This window comes from Poecilia reticulata, linkage group LG5, assembly GCF_000633615.1.
Source record: "Poecilia reticulata strain Guanapo linkage group LG5, Guppy_female_1.0+MT, whole genome shotgun sequence".
Taxonomy (NCBI): domain Eukaryota; kingdom Metazoa; phylum Chordata; class Actinopteri; order Cyprinodontiformes; family Poeciliidae; genus Poecilia; species Poecilia reticulata.
In genome coordinates, this window is record NC_024335.1 from 20,672,946 (window position 1) to 20,689,414 (window position 16,469).

The 16,469-nt window shown below is 37.1% G+C and overlaps 1 protein-coding gene across 4 annotated transcripts in view; it reads left to right on the forward strand.

Annotated features, from left to right (window-relative positions):
- The window catches only part of cpne5b (copine Vb), a 131,619-nt gene that overhangs the window by 97,698 nt on the left and 17,452 nt on the right, over nucleotides 1-16,469 (forward strand). For all 4 annotated transcript variants that reach the window (XM_008409300.2, XM_017304842.1, XM_008409302.2 and 1 more), the window contains 6 exons: nucleotides 6,063-6,166; nucleotides 7,730-7,834; nucleotides 13,878-13,919; nucleotides 14,107-14,182; nucleotides 15,486-15,539; nucleotides 16,134-16,195. In XM_008409300.2, coding sequence (XP_008407522.1) covers nucleotides 6,063-6,166; nucleotides 7,730-7,834; nucleotides 13,878-13,919; nucleotides 14,107-14,182; nucleotides 15,486-15,539; nucleotides 16,134-16,195 — 443 coding nt within the window. The remainder of the gene's footprint in view (nucleotides 1-6,062; nucleotides 6,167-7,729; nucleotides 7,835-13,877; nucleotides 13,920-14,106; nucleotides 14,183-15,485; nucleotides 15,540-16,133; nucleotides 16,196-16,469) is intronic.

The window sequence follows — 16,469 nt, forward strand, 5'->3', positions numbered from 1 at the left end:
CATGGGATTTATGGTGAGCAATGGAGAATTATTGCCAAGAGAAAATGACAGACACCAAATTCAATAATGTAAATGATCCAAAGGCTGCAATTAAAGTAACGTGAGCTTCCATTTGCACCTCTTCAGAGTCACAGACTGACTATTTCCATGCTACATAAAATTGATGCAGGAAATTAGGCAAAAGTAGGCCCAACAGTGGCATGAGTGCACATAGCATACGGTACATATAGAACTTTAGAAAACATACAAGTGAAAGTTCTTTAAGTCACCAAGCTGTACATGAGCTCTTAGGTATAATTATTAAAATGAACAAAAAGGAAAATAAATAAAATGCATCACTGCATAATCAACCTCCACAGTGACTTTACAAACCAAACAGATACATTTAGTGTTTTTTATTTACCTATATATCAATTTGTGGGTTTGCCTGTGAAAAACTTGGGATGTAGACAATAGAGATGTCTGTTTTAGGCAGAAGAAACAGCAAAGTTTTGTTCATTTATATGTTAAGTTTTCTTATGCATGCCCTATATTTTTAGTCTCTGACAGCTTTGGAAAACCACAACATTTTGCTGACAATGAAACATTTTTCATCTTAAACAGGACTGTTGTCTGGATGTGTTCAAATGCCAAGTTTTGCTTTCTTTGCCTCTCTTCCTGTATTTCCATTGAACTTGTTGTCCTATTGGGAGCTTTTAAAGTTGGCTTCCCACTGTGCCATGCGTCTGAGAGAGACAACACTGACTTTATTGTTTACGACCCGGAGCCGAGCAGGATTTCACACAGAGAGCGTTGAGAATAAGTAAAAGGTTGGAAAAAATATCCAATAAAGGCAAAAAAAAAAAAAAAAGTCTAATGGGGCCGGTCATGCAGTGATTAGTGAAAGGAAGCCACAGTGGTTTTGGCAGCAGTTGCTCTGTTTCACTAATATACAGTCTTGTTTTGTTTATAAATCACATAAAGATTTCTTGTCACATTAAACCCAAGCAGACATGAGTAAACTAATGCTGCCTAAGAAACGGCTCCATGTAGAAATCCCACAAGTAGAGTCCACAGACTTATTTCGGAGCCGGCTGAGATCGCGGCGGCTCGTTCTCATCATTCTGACTGAGCACTCAAGTGTTCACAGCACGCAGAAAAACTATACAATCAGCAGGATATCATTCATCACTGTATATCTCGTTAAGTCCACCTTCATTATTTATCTCCTTTCTACTTTATCAGTTTAGCTTTTAACTGATTCATTATTTTTTTCCCCTACCTCGTATCTGCCAATTACCCTTTTTTCTGTGTTTAATCCCTAGAGTCACAGAACATAGACCCGCACTAATTCTGTCTTCTCCCTATATCTCTTTCCTAATTAGTTTAGCTTTACCTCTGTACAGTGACACACATTCTCGCTCTGATCTCTTTCTCTTGCCACAAGCAATCTTTCATCCGTCCCCAGGGGGTAAAAAGTGCATCTACCTTGCCTGCCCCCATCTTTAAATATTGATACTCTGATTCTCTCCATATTAGCAAATGGTTGTTGATCACAGAGCTTTGTGAGGGTGTGTGTACGTGCTGCGGAACATTAATGAGCCTGAAGCAGATGCATATTTAATACCCCGAGCACATTCCATCACCATAAATGCTTTTATGTCCCCATCAGCTCGGTGGAGATTGTCTCATGAGTCCCGACTCAGAGTAGCAACAAAGCCAAACTCTCACTGTTAAACAACCAAATCCATGTGACCAGCTTGTTCGGAAAGTCACTGTAAGTCCAATTAATTCCCAGTAAGCAAAGCTGGTTAGAACATTGTTAATGAGGAATACAGTACATTCATTTACATCTAAGGCAGTTTTATCCATCTTTGTCCAGTTGGGTCCAAAGATTTAAATGACTCTTTCCCATGTAACTGCATGATTTATTTTTATTTTTTTAAAGAAAAACAGCAGAGATGCAAAGACTCTTTGCTTTTGCTGGTGGCAGAGATGGTTATAAAGTGCATTAGCTGTTGGGAGGAAGGATCTGTAGTAACGCTCCTTTGTGCAGTGAGGATGCAGACAGTCTGTCCCAGAAGGAGCTCTACAGTATGGTAAAAGTTTAATGCATGATCTAACCTCCACCTTTATTACGACTTAAAACAGCTGGTTAAGTTCTAATCATTTAGGATTTTAAACACCAGATACTTTGAACTGAGGAAAAAAGAAATCATTTAGCAGTTGCAACAAACAATACATTATTATTTTTCCTTGATGGTATACACTGGTTTTGTTTTTGTTTGTCTTGTTATCTTTACTAAATTTAATTTTACTTTCTATTTTATCATGTATCTACCTGTGATGTTGTTTGTTGTGAAATATTTTGGTCAGCTCAGGCTGTTGTAATTGTGCTATATAAATAAACTTTGACTTGACCTGATGTTGTGATGATCTGGTGCCTTCATGTAAGTGGGAAACTCTGCCTCTCTTCCTGGGGTCTTTTGGGTTACCTATGTTTCCAACTGTCCCCTTGGTGTAGATTTTTCTGCAACACTTACAAATAAAAAAGGGACTCCTCCTTGTCAAGTTCTCTGAGGTTCACCAAGCCAAGGCTTCAATTTAATGAGCTGACAGGCATTTGAATCAGCAGTTTACTTAATGCAGTGCAAGTTTTTTATTATTATTATTAAATCAGAACAGTTGCTACGGCAAATATTTCAATACTTTCATACATATAGGCAAAAAAAAAAATCATATTCATCCATCACTGTGCAGTAAGGCAGCCCAAAACCCCTCCCAATGGATTAAAGGAGAATTTTTTAAAAGAATTAGACTGCAAGCCAGAGTGAAGTATGCGTAGGCGAGCTGTGTCAAAAGCCAGTCAAGTAGAGTGCACGTGTCCTCGGGGTGAGGGCACGAATGCAGATATAGGTCCCTTCTTTCTGCTGGAGCTGAGTGGATGTGATGTGTTCAGGAGTGTATGCTGCTCGGTGTCTGCTTGTGTCAGATAAAGACACATAGCAGACACGGTAGCAAAATGCGCACAGGCTCTAAAATAATAATCGAGGTATAGCACGTGTGTGTGTGTGTGTGTAGAAATGCTCCCCGTCACACACTCATTTGGACATCGCATTGCTGCGTTGCCCCATGACACACAAAGCCATACTTGACAGGCAAGAGGGAAGCGTTTTAAAGCTATAAACAGAAATCCACAGTGACGCAACGTCTAAATGTATGGCAACAAGCTAACGAGTTTCAAAGATTAGTGAGTAAAAGCCAGAGATAAGTCAGACGCCATTACACAGGGTGAGCCAAACAAACGGGGAGGGATGGAGACAATCAAGTGCGATGAGATTCAGCAGCAACCAAGTGGCGTATATTTGGAGTGCCTTCGAAATGCAGTATTTACTAAAAAAAAGACGTGCAGATAAAAACTCACATCAGGTTCATTTGTTTGCAAGAGAATATGTACCTCAAGAGAATAAACATTAGTTTGTAAGTGTTTTGTGTTAGATTACCGATTGCTAGTTTTCTAAAGCTCTGACATGCTGGTTCCAGTTTTAACCTATTCTAGTTTATCTTTCAGAACCATAAAGAACATTTTTTAAAAATTCTAATCGTTTTATAAATGCTAACTTTCTTAATAAAAGCTTGTTTTAGTGAAACTAAATTACAGAGCTCTCTTTCTCTACATGACTCGATAAACTCAGTAATATTCTCTAGGCTATGGGGTAGAGACAAATGTAAAAGAAAAATCCAGTGAGCTGCAACAAACCTCTTTTACAAGATAGATTGTACCTCAGTAACCTTTTTTTTTTTACACACCACAAAATGTAGTAGCATATCATATATCAATGAATTTTTTTTTTTTCGAAGATCGTTTTCAAAAATAACATTTGTCTTACACCTATCTGTGCGGAAAAGCTCTGATTTGTTATTCATTCATTCATTCCTTTATATTAACTATAAATAATTAAAAGATTTTAAGCAGCCTTTTTTCATCTTACATTAACAATTAGCACACAGATTTAGCATTGCTGCATATTCTCTGTAGATGGATTTGCTATGTGATTTTCAAATGACTCCCTACATTTTTCTAATCCAGCTTGTTTCATAACAAATAATTGTACTTTTGAAGACGATAATACAGAGCACTGGAATGCATCCAGCTTCCTGTTATCTGTTAATGTCACCCTGTTGGTAGAGCCTGAAAGAATAGCTGAAATAGCTCTGTAGAAAGCACCTTTCTAGAAGCTTTTTTTACCTTATTTTCTTCCCTTGACTTCATCTTTAAACATATTACCAATACCAAGAAAACATTGCAACTTCATGTCCTCTTTACCTAGGAATAATTTCTACTATGGGGTCTGTCATTGCTTCTGTGGCCCAGTAGTCATCGGTTTGGGTGGGTTTGCTAATTGAAATAAAATCTGGTTTAAAGTTTCAGATCAGCAGATCGCCATTCAGGACAGGTAAAATTTTAAACTGGCAGATTATGCTCTAATTAGCCTCAAGTCCCTCCTCTAGGCTTGATATTTGATTTGACATATCATATTTTTTAGATAATTTCAAGGTATTTTACTTTTTAAGATGTGGTGTTTATGAAGAATTGCTATCAACTACAATAGTGCAAAGTGAAATTAGTTGTTCAGTTTAAAGATTTTAATGTGACTTGAATATTTTTTTACCATATGAAAATGCATCAGTTTGTCCTGTTAGCATTTTTCAAAAACCTGATCGATTTTAAAATAATGCTAACTGGCACAATTACTTTTTTTTCCGGAAGTTCTTATAAACAAGTACTTAACAACATAAATTATTCCTGAAATGAAACTGCAAACATTTAATGCAAAGTACTATACCTAAAAGCTAACATGCAAGAAGAGAACTTGGTGCAGAAAAGAAAAATCCTCTCTGCTTTGTGTTTTTCTCTCCAAGATCCTCTAGAAGCACTTGATGTGTTCACAGTGAATATGACAGGTATCAGAAAGAGTTAGCATGATGACTATTACTCATGATGGAGTCAGACTAGTGTTGGCAAGACCATTGGTTGGTGGACGCAGTTGCCTGATTTAAAATTTAAAATGTTTTCTTAATGTTTAGGTAAACATGAACACACACATACACATTGTATGTCTTTCCATAAGGAACAGCCAGTCCATAAAGCGTAGTATGTCTTTGGAAAATAGTCCTTACAATGTATCAAACAAAAGGCCACATGCACACACACAAACACACATATAACTGCTGAATCCTTTTATCGTGTTTGTAGATAATGGTAGAGTGGTCTTCTGGCTAAGAGCCTGCAGTCTACCAAGCAAAGGCTTAAAAGCAAGTGACATTTACAGTGTGCAAGCTAACTCCGACAAACTTCCCACAAAAAAAAAAATTACTTTGGGTAAGAAATTGTGCTGCTATATTTGAAGGTTTTTGTTTGCCTTTCAAAGTCTGTCATGTTTGAGAAGATGTCCTGGACAGTCAAACCATTTTAAAATGTCTATCGATGCTCTACGCACAGAGGTAATCAACTACAAATAAACAATGACAAGCCTGTGTTTCAATTAGATTTGTCAGAACTTCAGCCAAAACAAAATATCATCTGTGAAGATACAAACACTCACCTGGTGAGACAGCTTTGACTACCAGGTGGGAATCCAAAGTCTCCTCCTGCTCAGTGGCACAGGACACATTACCTTCATTATCGACACGTCTTTTATGAAGAAGTTTCTCTTTCTTCAAAAAGGAAATCCAGGGGTCACATGTCAAATCCTTGCACAGAAACCTGCAAGGACCTCAGACCGTTTTTTACAATCTGAGGTCGTAAAAAACATTTTCCTAAATGTTTTTTTTATTTAAAATTTAAAATGCTTCTGCATTTTAAATTATGAGAGTGAAAATTCTGAAGATTTTCTAAAATCCTTCATTCCATTAAAAATACATCGTGGGTTTTGTTTAGATTTTTAGGTAACGTGATTGTTGAGAAGATAATAATTAATACACTTTAGTCTCATGATATTCTGAATCTAAGAGAAAAATAGGTCATAAGTAAGTAACACCTTAAAGAGTTTCCCTTCACTAGTGTCTATGCTTTTCTGCAGGACAGTGCCACCATGCAGTTCTGTGCCAACAAGCTGGACAAAAAGGACTTTTTTGGCAAGTCTGATCCTTTCATGGTTTTCTACAGAAGCAATGAGGATGGCACGTAAGTTCATCTGGTTTTGGTATTTTCTGCTTTGTCAGAATATTTGGCATCACTCTGCCTTTTGCAGCGTGTCATTTCAACCATTAGATTAGATATTGCGAAAGATGCAAATAAAGTGAAAGGATATGATGCAATATTTGGTGCGTTTGAATCACCCAATCAAAGTCTAGGCCTGAATTTAATTGGCAAACTATTTTGCAAATAAGAATTGGCAATACTTTCAGTCGTTAAACATTCATAGGTGGTAGAAACACATCCCAAAATACTTGCAGCTTTACTTTTATTTATAAAATGTATTCACTCTCCAGATTTCTGTTTGTAAGGGATTTGAAAATATTAATTATTTTCCTTCCACTCACAGTTGTGCATTACTTTTAGCTAATCTATCTCAGAATATGAAGAGTTTATGGACTTTGTTCCAACAAAAAATCATATCTTTACAACAAGCTTTAAAAAAAAATAAAAATAATAATAATAATAATAAAAAATTTCCAAATAAGTTTTGTAATAAAAAAATTATAAAAATAAGTGAAGTGTAAGACATTTAATGGGATAAACTGTGTTCCTTTCTTCCACAATCTGAGAGGAAATCTGCAGTGGTTATTGAGGCATGCACATCATAGGAGGATGTATAAAAAGACCCATGTATCCTTTTCACATCACAAGTGAAATTTCCATAGTGCAACTTATAAATGAATCCACGACTACAAACATGAAAAAGAGGCAATTAATGTAAAAATGTATGGAAAGAGGGGATAACAAAACCTCGGCATCTGCATTTTACATTCATGAGGTAAAAGCAGCCAATTGCAGAAGCAATTTACTAAGAGAGGCATAACACTCCCCAATCTCCTCACAGGAGGAGCACTTCTCTCAGAGTACTCCCCAGTTGATCATAGGGCTTTGTATTTCTAGCAAAGTTAGCTGTATCTGGCTAAAGATCGTCTAAAACATTTTCAATAGAAATTACCAGGGTGAGAAAAGAACCCTTAGTCCTGCTGAAAGTGTGTCTCCTACAAGTCCCAGACAACGGTGCAAATTAGAGAGTTGTGTGTTTAAAGGAGTCATTGGTCATTAAAAGGCTGGAGGCACTCAGTCAAGCACAAACAACCTAATCCAGGGATTTGGATTAAGGCAAAAACAAAAGCACGATACATGTTGTTGCTTTTCAAGAGGGTGTCTGGGTGGCATCTTCTCTATAAAACATTTTACATATCCGAAAATCCATTTGCAGGTCATTGTCACACTTCTTCTCCACAGGGAGAATTTAAAAGCCAAGGCAGAATCTTAAATTGGTCTCTGTGGTCTGAGACGTTGGGACCAGAAGAAAACAAAACTCTATTTAAAGCATCTCTCCTGTCACTGCAAGATATGACTGATTGATCTCTCCCCTGTATCTCCTGTTTTTTTTTTCCCAGCCACACACTCCTCCCCCTTCTTTGCATATTTAGTGTATCTCTCCTTCATTCCCTCCAGGTTCTGTAGGCAACAAAGAATCAAATTTCTTCCCGACACTCTTTTTGAAGATATCCCTTTTTTATGTTCATTCTCTTCTGCCTCTAGGTTTACTATCTGCCACAAAACAGAGGTGGTGAAGAACACATTAAATCCAGTGTGGCAGCCTTTTACCATCCCAGTGAGAGCACTCTGCAACGGAGACTATGACAGGTGCAACACAGTTCCCCCCGCCCTGCTCTATATGTTGTGCTGTTTTTTTTTTTTTTTATTTGACTCTTCACTTTCCACTTTACTTCTACCGGATTATTAATACATTTTAACCATGAATGGTGTCTGCTGTCACTGATTCCTGCTGGGTCAGTCCGTCAACTGTCATTAAAGCTCTTATTAACGTTTTTCTTACTGACAGTGAGTGTACTAAGTGGAGTGATTAGCACACTCTGTTCAAATATAAAAATACTTTAACTGCTAGGTATCTGTACCTGTTAAACAATTTTTCTGAAACCATTTTCACCTCAAAGTAGCTGCTCTGTATTCATCTCTTTCAGATCTGTTAGTTTATATGACATTGTTTTTTTTAAATTTTATTATTTTAAGTGAAAATGCAGTTTAACTAAAGGGAAAGAATCCAAGCCTATGAGTTTTTGTTGCAACTGTGTGCGTTGGTAGTTTTCTCACAACTCGGTACATTAGAACAAGCCATAAATATCTACTGTCATCTTTAGAATGAATTTAGAAGCTAATGGTTTTACTTATTCTCTGCCTCCATGCCTAGTAGGAAAGATTGAGGCAAAGTGCATACAACTATTTAGCTGTTTCTAACATCATAAACTACTTTCTTTAAAATAAATGACAGACATTATATTTTAAATAATTAGCTGTTGCTTTATGTTTTATGTCTTGCCTGTCTAATCAAGAACATCTGAAGAGGGTGACATATATTTGTGTTCGCCCCCATTTACTCTGATATCCCTAATTAAAAGTGCAACCCAAAGAATCCTGATTGTTAAAGAACATATAAACACTTCAGAGGCCTGTCTAGTCAAATCCAACTGGAAAAATAACCCTGGGCATCTCCTTAAACGCCATCCTTACTGTAAACCGTTGTGGTCATGGCATCACGCTGTGGGTATGCTAATCATTAACAGGGACATAGGAGCTCATGTTTTTCCAATCAAAGCACGTTCTAAATCAAGTTTAGAGTCAGAGACAGAACATAGTAGTTTATGGTCAGAGACGCGCTCCATCCAGTCTGACTGAGCATGGGTTGTTTTGCAGCTGTTTTGACGTTTGAGCAGACATTTTTATATGTTGATGTGGACTAACGATAAAACATGCAGCTGTAAATGCTGCATGTTCTGCTACAGTATTTAGTCAGAGGTGGAAAATATATATTTTTTTTTAGATTCACTGGTTTCTGTGACACCACAGACTGAATATTTTTCTTCTTCTTCACAATCAGAAACTACTTTCTATTGAACCATTACCAAAATCTTGTAAAATGCCCTGACATTTTTTATGTAAAGTGAGAAAATAGGGAAAAGTTTAATGGATATAAAAACATTTTTAACCCACTTAGTTAAATACTTTAATAGTGGCATATGCTAAATGTTCAGAGGAGAAATATTAAATGTTGTTTTGCTTTAATGTGTCGCTGAAAACAGCAAAAAAAGAATTTACAAAAAATAATAATAATAATAGAAATGAAGGGTTGCTTCTTTCCCAGCAGGCACATAATTAATGCAAACTTGTTTAGTCAATGATGATAAGAATTCACTTTTCTCAAAGCTTATCTGCATATTTCTAATTTAAAAAGACAGTGGTGTGAAGAAAACAAGATAAATCTTGAAGGAACTTTGAGGATAGATGAAAGGATAGAGTGACAGACAGATTGCCTTTATGGGGCACATATTTCACAAGGAATATTCAATCCGTTTTTCTAACTTTTCCTGTCTCATCTCCGTCTCTCTCAAAGGTGTCTGTCTTATCTTGTTTCTACGCAGTCAAACTCTAATTACAGAAACTGTTGAGAACCTGGTGTGTGGAAAAGGAAGCTGAGATAAACCATAAACAGACTCACTTTATGGATATGTAGGGTTGCCAGATTGAGGAAACATGAAGCTTTGGTAAAAATGGATGAATCAGGTGGTCAATTGTACTCTAATCCAAACTGTATTTATTTTGTCAGATCCAGATATACATGGGCATAAAAGGCTCTTCCTGAAATGTTTCTGTCCCAAACAAACACACTTAAAATAAAATTCTTAAGATGCTCACTTACCCATGCACTGTGGAAAGAAATTTGACAATGAGCATCTTGAAACATCATCAGCACATCGGCTAATAGAGGTTTTAGATTTATGTGAGTGTGACAAAATTTCCTGGTGGTGCTTGGTTATATTTTTGTTCATGCTGATAACATAAGCACATAGATAATACCCAATGTGTGTGTGTGTGCGTGCGTGTGTATATATATATATATATATATATATATATATATATATATATATATAGCTGTATTAAAAGACACAAAGTTTTGTTGTTTTTCCTGCTTTAGATCTGATAAGACAACAGTAATTATTCCTAAGTGCCACAGGCCAGAATAATTAAAGAGAGACGGTTTTCATATTGTTTTCTGAAGGTTTGTCCCATTCTTCCCACCAGATCTGTTGTAGCTGAAGTGGGTTTGTAGGCCACCCTTTATAATGTGGCTTCATGAGGACCACTCCAAAACATCATTTAATGTCCTTAAGCAATGTGGCAGCGCAGCACACGGTGTGATCAGGGTCTCATTTGTTTCAAGGTCAATTTACTGGCTGATGTCCTAAAATGTAGCACCAATATTTTCACAAATTCCTTACTTTGATGTGTATCTATCCATGTACATGGATTAGATAACTGTTTATAATATGCATGGCATAGGTATTTGCCAAACACAGCTTTTTAGGCTGCATAATTACTGTTCACCGTTCCAAGTAATGGAAAGCTTTCTGTTTGTTTCCTCTGCAGAGATGAAAAATGTGTTCAACGCAGACTGTTTTCATAACAGCAATTTAATCTACCAAACAAAACATGACGTCTCGTCCTTGTAAAATCTGGAATCAAAATCTGACCTCTTCATCAAATAAGTCATACTATGACTTATCCAGTCCTCACCTTTATTTCATCATACCTGTGCACATAAAAAAACAACCAAATCTTGACTGAAAAATTTTCAATAGAAAATAAAGATATGAACCAAATTAATTCAAGGCTGCGCACATTTGTATTGCATCACCCAGCAGTGAATTGCACAGATTGATATACTTTGGTTTGGATTTGCCTCTTATTTTTGGTACTAAAGAATAAGATCTAAGTCTTGAACAAGCTAACAAAAAGTGCCCTACATTTTTCAAAGTGGATACATCGCTGCTCTGATTATCTTCAAAGTATTTCCTTAGGATTTTGTGTGATAGAGCAACACAAATCATTGCAGTATTATGAAGTGAATACAAATTTGCTTCAAATAAAAAAAATCTTTACACGTCACAAGAGTATTAAACATTTGCAATCTGCCATCTGTTCACTGATACCACTAAGTCATTGAGGAAGATTGTTGGCCTGATACTTCGGGGCATTTTATCTTTTAAAATCACCTAATTAGCAAACAGAGTCTTCCTAAAGTGCAAGCTGATCTCAGCATAAATACAGCTGTTCCGTGAAAGCCTTAGAGGTTGTTAGACCTTTGGGAAATGGAGACAAACGAACACTAAGGAACACATCAGACAGGTCAGAAAGAAAGTTACTGAGAAGTTGACAGCATGGTTGGGATCTTTTGCATTGTGTCAATGAAATATATAAAATACCGACAACATGCATAACATCCTCAAATCTTAAAAAGTTAAGAAAAACACTCTTGCAAGGAACTACATTTGATGCACAAATTGTTTTCTATTATGTTGGCTTACATTTTTGTTTATAAATACTTTAGACTTCATTCGAAAAATGATAAAAAAAGATATATATATATTTAGTGCTTTGAGAGATGTGCAATAGTAGACAGCTGTCAGTTTTAAGGAAACATCTTTCATTTAGTTGTTTACACTAAATGCATTGCTGTTGTATTATCAAGAGAAGAGAGGAAAGGATACGACTGACTCTGAACAAGAAGGAGATAGGAACTAATGAGAGGGGAGTAATAGATCGCACACAACAAGGGCAGAAGAAATAAAGAAATCCAATATGTCACAGACTCTGTTGCAGAGTTAATGGAGATACATGTGGGAGTGTGAAGAGAAACAAAGGAAGTTGTGAGTGTTTCAGAGTGCTGACTATTTTTGGTCAGTAACTATCAAGTGAAAGGAGTAAGTTCTGGATCTTTTTATAGCTCCATTGTCAACAGCACCTGGAGAATTACTTGCCTTTAGTGTGGGCGGTACACTTATTCACTGCAAACTCTGAAGAAATCTCTTACATTATGCCCTCTTGGGTTACTCAAATAATCTCTTTTGGTAAAAAAAAGAAAAAAAAAGGAAAAAGAAGCCACAGATGAAGACAAACCTTCAACTGGTGCCTTTTGTTGAACTTCTATCGTGAGTAATGAAAGATGCATCAAATGTTCAGAGAAGAATATCCACAAGGGGAACTCAAGGATCTAAGCTCAAGGGCACTTCTACACACCTGTAAGATAAGATACACAGATCTTAAAAAAGGAACATTTTATAAATGACTTGAGTGATGATAGCAGTATCTACTGTAGATCCTTGATCGGCGTGCGATTAAACATCAGCGCCTGCTTTTGATTTGTTCCTGTGCTTAGGCTCGTGAAAGGAAATATGCTCCAGACTCTTATTTTTGCTTCATTCCTGCTGTCACTTTCTGTGTCTTCTCCTTTTCCACATTGGTGGAGAAGGGCCATGTATGTATTGGGATGGCAAGCGGATTTTCTTCAGCTCACATCCTCAAAAGAACAAACCTTCAGTGTGAAGCAGCATGTGCCAGATGGTAAGGAGGAAGCTGAGCTTCTAACGGGCGTCTCTCAGTCCCTTAGTTGCAGGAAAGCTTCTATGATGTATCTCTTGATTCTGGTTTCTTTTGGATCTGGAAGGGGTTGTTGCTTAGTTGAGGCGGAAGAAGAGAGAAGGGAAGCAGAAGCGGGATCAATACGACTATGGAATGAAAGTGCCAAGTAAAGTTTTGTCCCTTTTATGTCTGCAAAAGCACTTTCTGCAGCATTTGCGTAAAATGTTGATGTGAGTTTTGAGTGGTGGAAGCAAACATGTGCTGCAGAGTCTTTGTTTCTATTGGAGCAACAGCTTTATACAAGTTCGCCCCCCACATGATGCACCCTGCTGTTCAGCCATATTCTGCAGTTGCAGCAGAACATTTCATGTCATTGTTGATTAGAAGATTAGAAGCATTTTACAGCACTTTGGGAAAGTTTCCATACTCCTTTTAAATGCCTTCAACTTTTGTCAAGTCACTTCTGCGTTGTTTAGTGAGATTTTATGTGACAGTCAAACATGAGTGGTAAGTAGATTAAAGGTTTAATTTTGTGTGTGTGACGCTCGCATCTATTTTATACCTACTTGAGTCTGTACTTTGTAGAATAGACATTTGCTTGAGTTATAGATCCACATCTAGAGACTGAAATTTCTGCCTGATCTCCTTGCACAGTAATTCCAGCCCTGTCAGAGTGGATGGAGAGAGTCTATTAAAGACAATTACGCGTTACATGTCCTTCGATGTGAACCTGTGTTCTGTAGCTCTGGCTGTATGTTTAGGGTCCATCATCTGCTGGTTTCCTGTCCCTGCTGCAGAGAACAACCCTCCGACCAACAACATGTTTCGTAGTGGGGGTGGACCCTTCTTACACATTTCTCACATTCTCCCTTACATGATTCTTCATGGCTTTCTATCAAGAAAAAAAACTTTCTTCTTGTCACTGTTTCATAAAGACCAGTTTTTTGCAGTGCACCACCAGTGGTTGTCCTTTAAGTAGTTTCCTGCACCTGAGCTGTGTCTCTAAAGCTCCTCCAGATGTAGTTTTGCTTTGTTAGTTGTATGTTTTAGGTCTCTGTTACGGTCTTTGACCTTCATGAGGATGTTTAGTCTCAAATGTTCTAAAACACACCTCTCAGGCCTTCATGTAATATATGTGGTTCTAGTATATATATATATATATATATATAATGTCTAACAGAGTTGAAAAACATGCTATTTTGAAAACAATCACGTGCAAATGTTTTCTGAGTTGAGTGTTTTCTTTGCACAGAACAATCAAGGTGGAGGTGTATGACTGGGACCGGGATGGCAGGTGATTGTAAATACTTATTTTTCATATTCACAAACAATTCAATGAAACAACACGCTTTGACATGCAAACAATACAAAACCCCCTCCGTCCTCTGATCATAATAAAACCTGCACTTCTGGAGTTAAAGTTTGTTTTTCCCTTTCCTGTTTTCCTTCGTTTTATTTTCTTCTCACTTTTTTCTCCCAAGCCATGACTTCATCGGGGATTTCACGACCAGCTACCGAGAGCTAGCTCGAGGGCAAAGTCAGTTCAATGTGTACGAGGTGAGTCATCTCGCTGTTCCCACTGTTCACCAACATGTCTGTTCGATCCTAAAACACGGAATCCCAGTGTGGGAGATATCTGGATCCCGTGACTGATGTGTTTGACACTTCCATCGTCTGACAACCATGTTAAGCTGCTTTCCGTAGACGTTAGTTCTTTTCTCTCCATGGACATTCTCTACTTTTATGAAATAAACTGAAAAAAATAAATGTTTTAAAGAGAAACAGAGAAACACTGGAAAAAATTGCATTAGTGTGTTTTCTTGAGCTATTTTATTATTCAGTCTCCACTTTCCCTGATCTGCAATACATTCAATAAAACTTCATCTACTTTATTTTTCTTTGTTTGTTTGTTTTTCTCTTTTTAATTGGTGATATGTTTACTTGCATATAAATAGAATTATTAGCAGCAGCATGAAGCAAAATAAATAGAAAAACGATGCAGGGACTTATTTGATGCTTTAAATGTTCGCTACTCAGTATGATATTTTTCAACGGGAACCTTAGGATGCAATTTAGACCTGAGGATTTTTCATGAAAATTCCCTTTTATGACATGAGTATATTTCACGTTTGTCCAAACCATGACTTTTGATACACATTTAACAGTTTATCACATTATATGGCGGTTCTATAACCACAATTCTTTGAGCTGCGTTTTAAAATCTACCAATCAAAATGAGCTGAAATCTTTGAGCGGGAATTAAAAGTCAGAATCTTGCCGAGAATAAACGACGTGTCGATGCCTACGTGCCCCTGTGGTTTGGTGGCCTTCAGCGAAGGACAAATACCTGTCTTTTAGATGTCAGCTCCATTATGCTCTGTATTTGATTCTTCTTTACCTCCCGGTGAGACTGAGAGGCCCTTTAGTTTTCGCATCAGCAGATTGTTTAGTGTGTCAGACAAATTGCCATCCCCCCATGTTAAATTAGGGGCTGTCACTTTCATGCCTTGCAGCCATTGAGAATTGAGGTAATGAGCTGAGACGTCTTTGGTGTCTGAATTGGCATTTCTCTCTTGTTCTTCACTTGCGAGAATGCAGCTTAATGTTAGTCGCGTGCATTAAACCTATTCCACATGAGAATCCGTTTTTAACTCAACATTCAACTACGTATTTTCAGACTTCTATCATCTATAAGTATTTCTGACAAATACATATATGTGTGTGTGTATAGAGAGAGACACTTCTATCATTTTATCTAAAATCTATACATATTTATAGTATTGCCAATCAAGTTTTAAGGAGTTGTAAAAGAAAAACCCCTGTATCTAATGCTTTTTAATCTTTTTTTTTATCTTCTTAGGTGATTAACACAAAGAAGAAAATGAAGAAAAAGAAATATGTTAACTCAGGAACAGTGAGTATGGCTTCAGAAACGGAAACTTTTTCTCTCTCTCCTCTTTTCAGGGTTAGTTTTCTTTTGTTTGATTTGATTAAGTCTTAAAAGAAGCATATTTTCTTCTGTCTGGGAAAAATATATATGTACAAGATTAAAGGGTTGATTTGCTCAGATGTGTTATTACTTGGAAAATATGACGGTAAGGCAGATTGAAAAGAAAGTTACGTGGGGAAAAAAAATCATGGTGAATTATATGTGACTGGCTGTGGGGGGAAAAAAACATGTAAGAGGCACAAAATGAGGGAAAACTCTGAGGAACTTGAAAGACATCAGAAAGAAGAGCGACACCAACGACCAATTGAGACATCACTTTTCACACGACTTACCCAAACACGTCTGCCGGAGTGAGTAATGCATACAAATGCATCCCATCTACTCTTCAAACTTATCCTTTGGCATTGAAAATAATTCAATTATTTGAAAGGCAGTTTCCTTTCATCCTGATTCGATGGGATGATTTGAGTCAATATGCGGAGGTGTGGGACATATTAGGAGGAAAACATCAATGCCAATGGATCTAATCAATTCTTCCTCCTTCTTTTTGACTCACAGGTGACCCTGCTCTCGTTCTCTGTTGAGTCGGAGTTCACCTTCCTAGATTACATCAAAGGAGGGTGAGTGGGAATGACTTTTTGCATAAATGAAAAAAAAAACATCAGATAGACATCCCCCCCCCCCACCAGCTGTTCCTGCCAATGATGGTAAAATGATATCCACATTATTACGTGCGGATTTGTCCACATCTTTCTCTGCACAGCGACGCCTTAGAGCAAGGCAATCTGGACTTCACATGTATTCTCACAGTTGGTCAAACTTTTGAGAAAAGAAGCAGGGTTGCTGAAAAGAGGTTGCTGTACTTGCCTGAATTTGTGGGTCCTATTTAGAAGT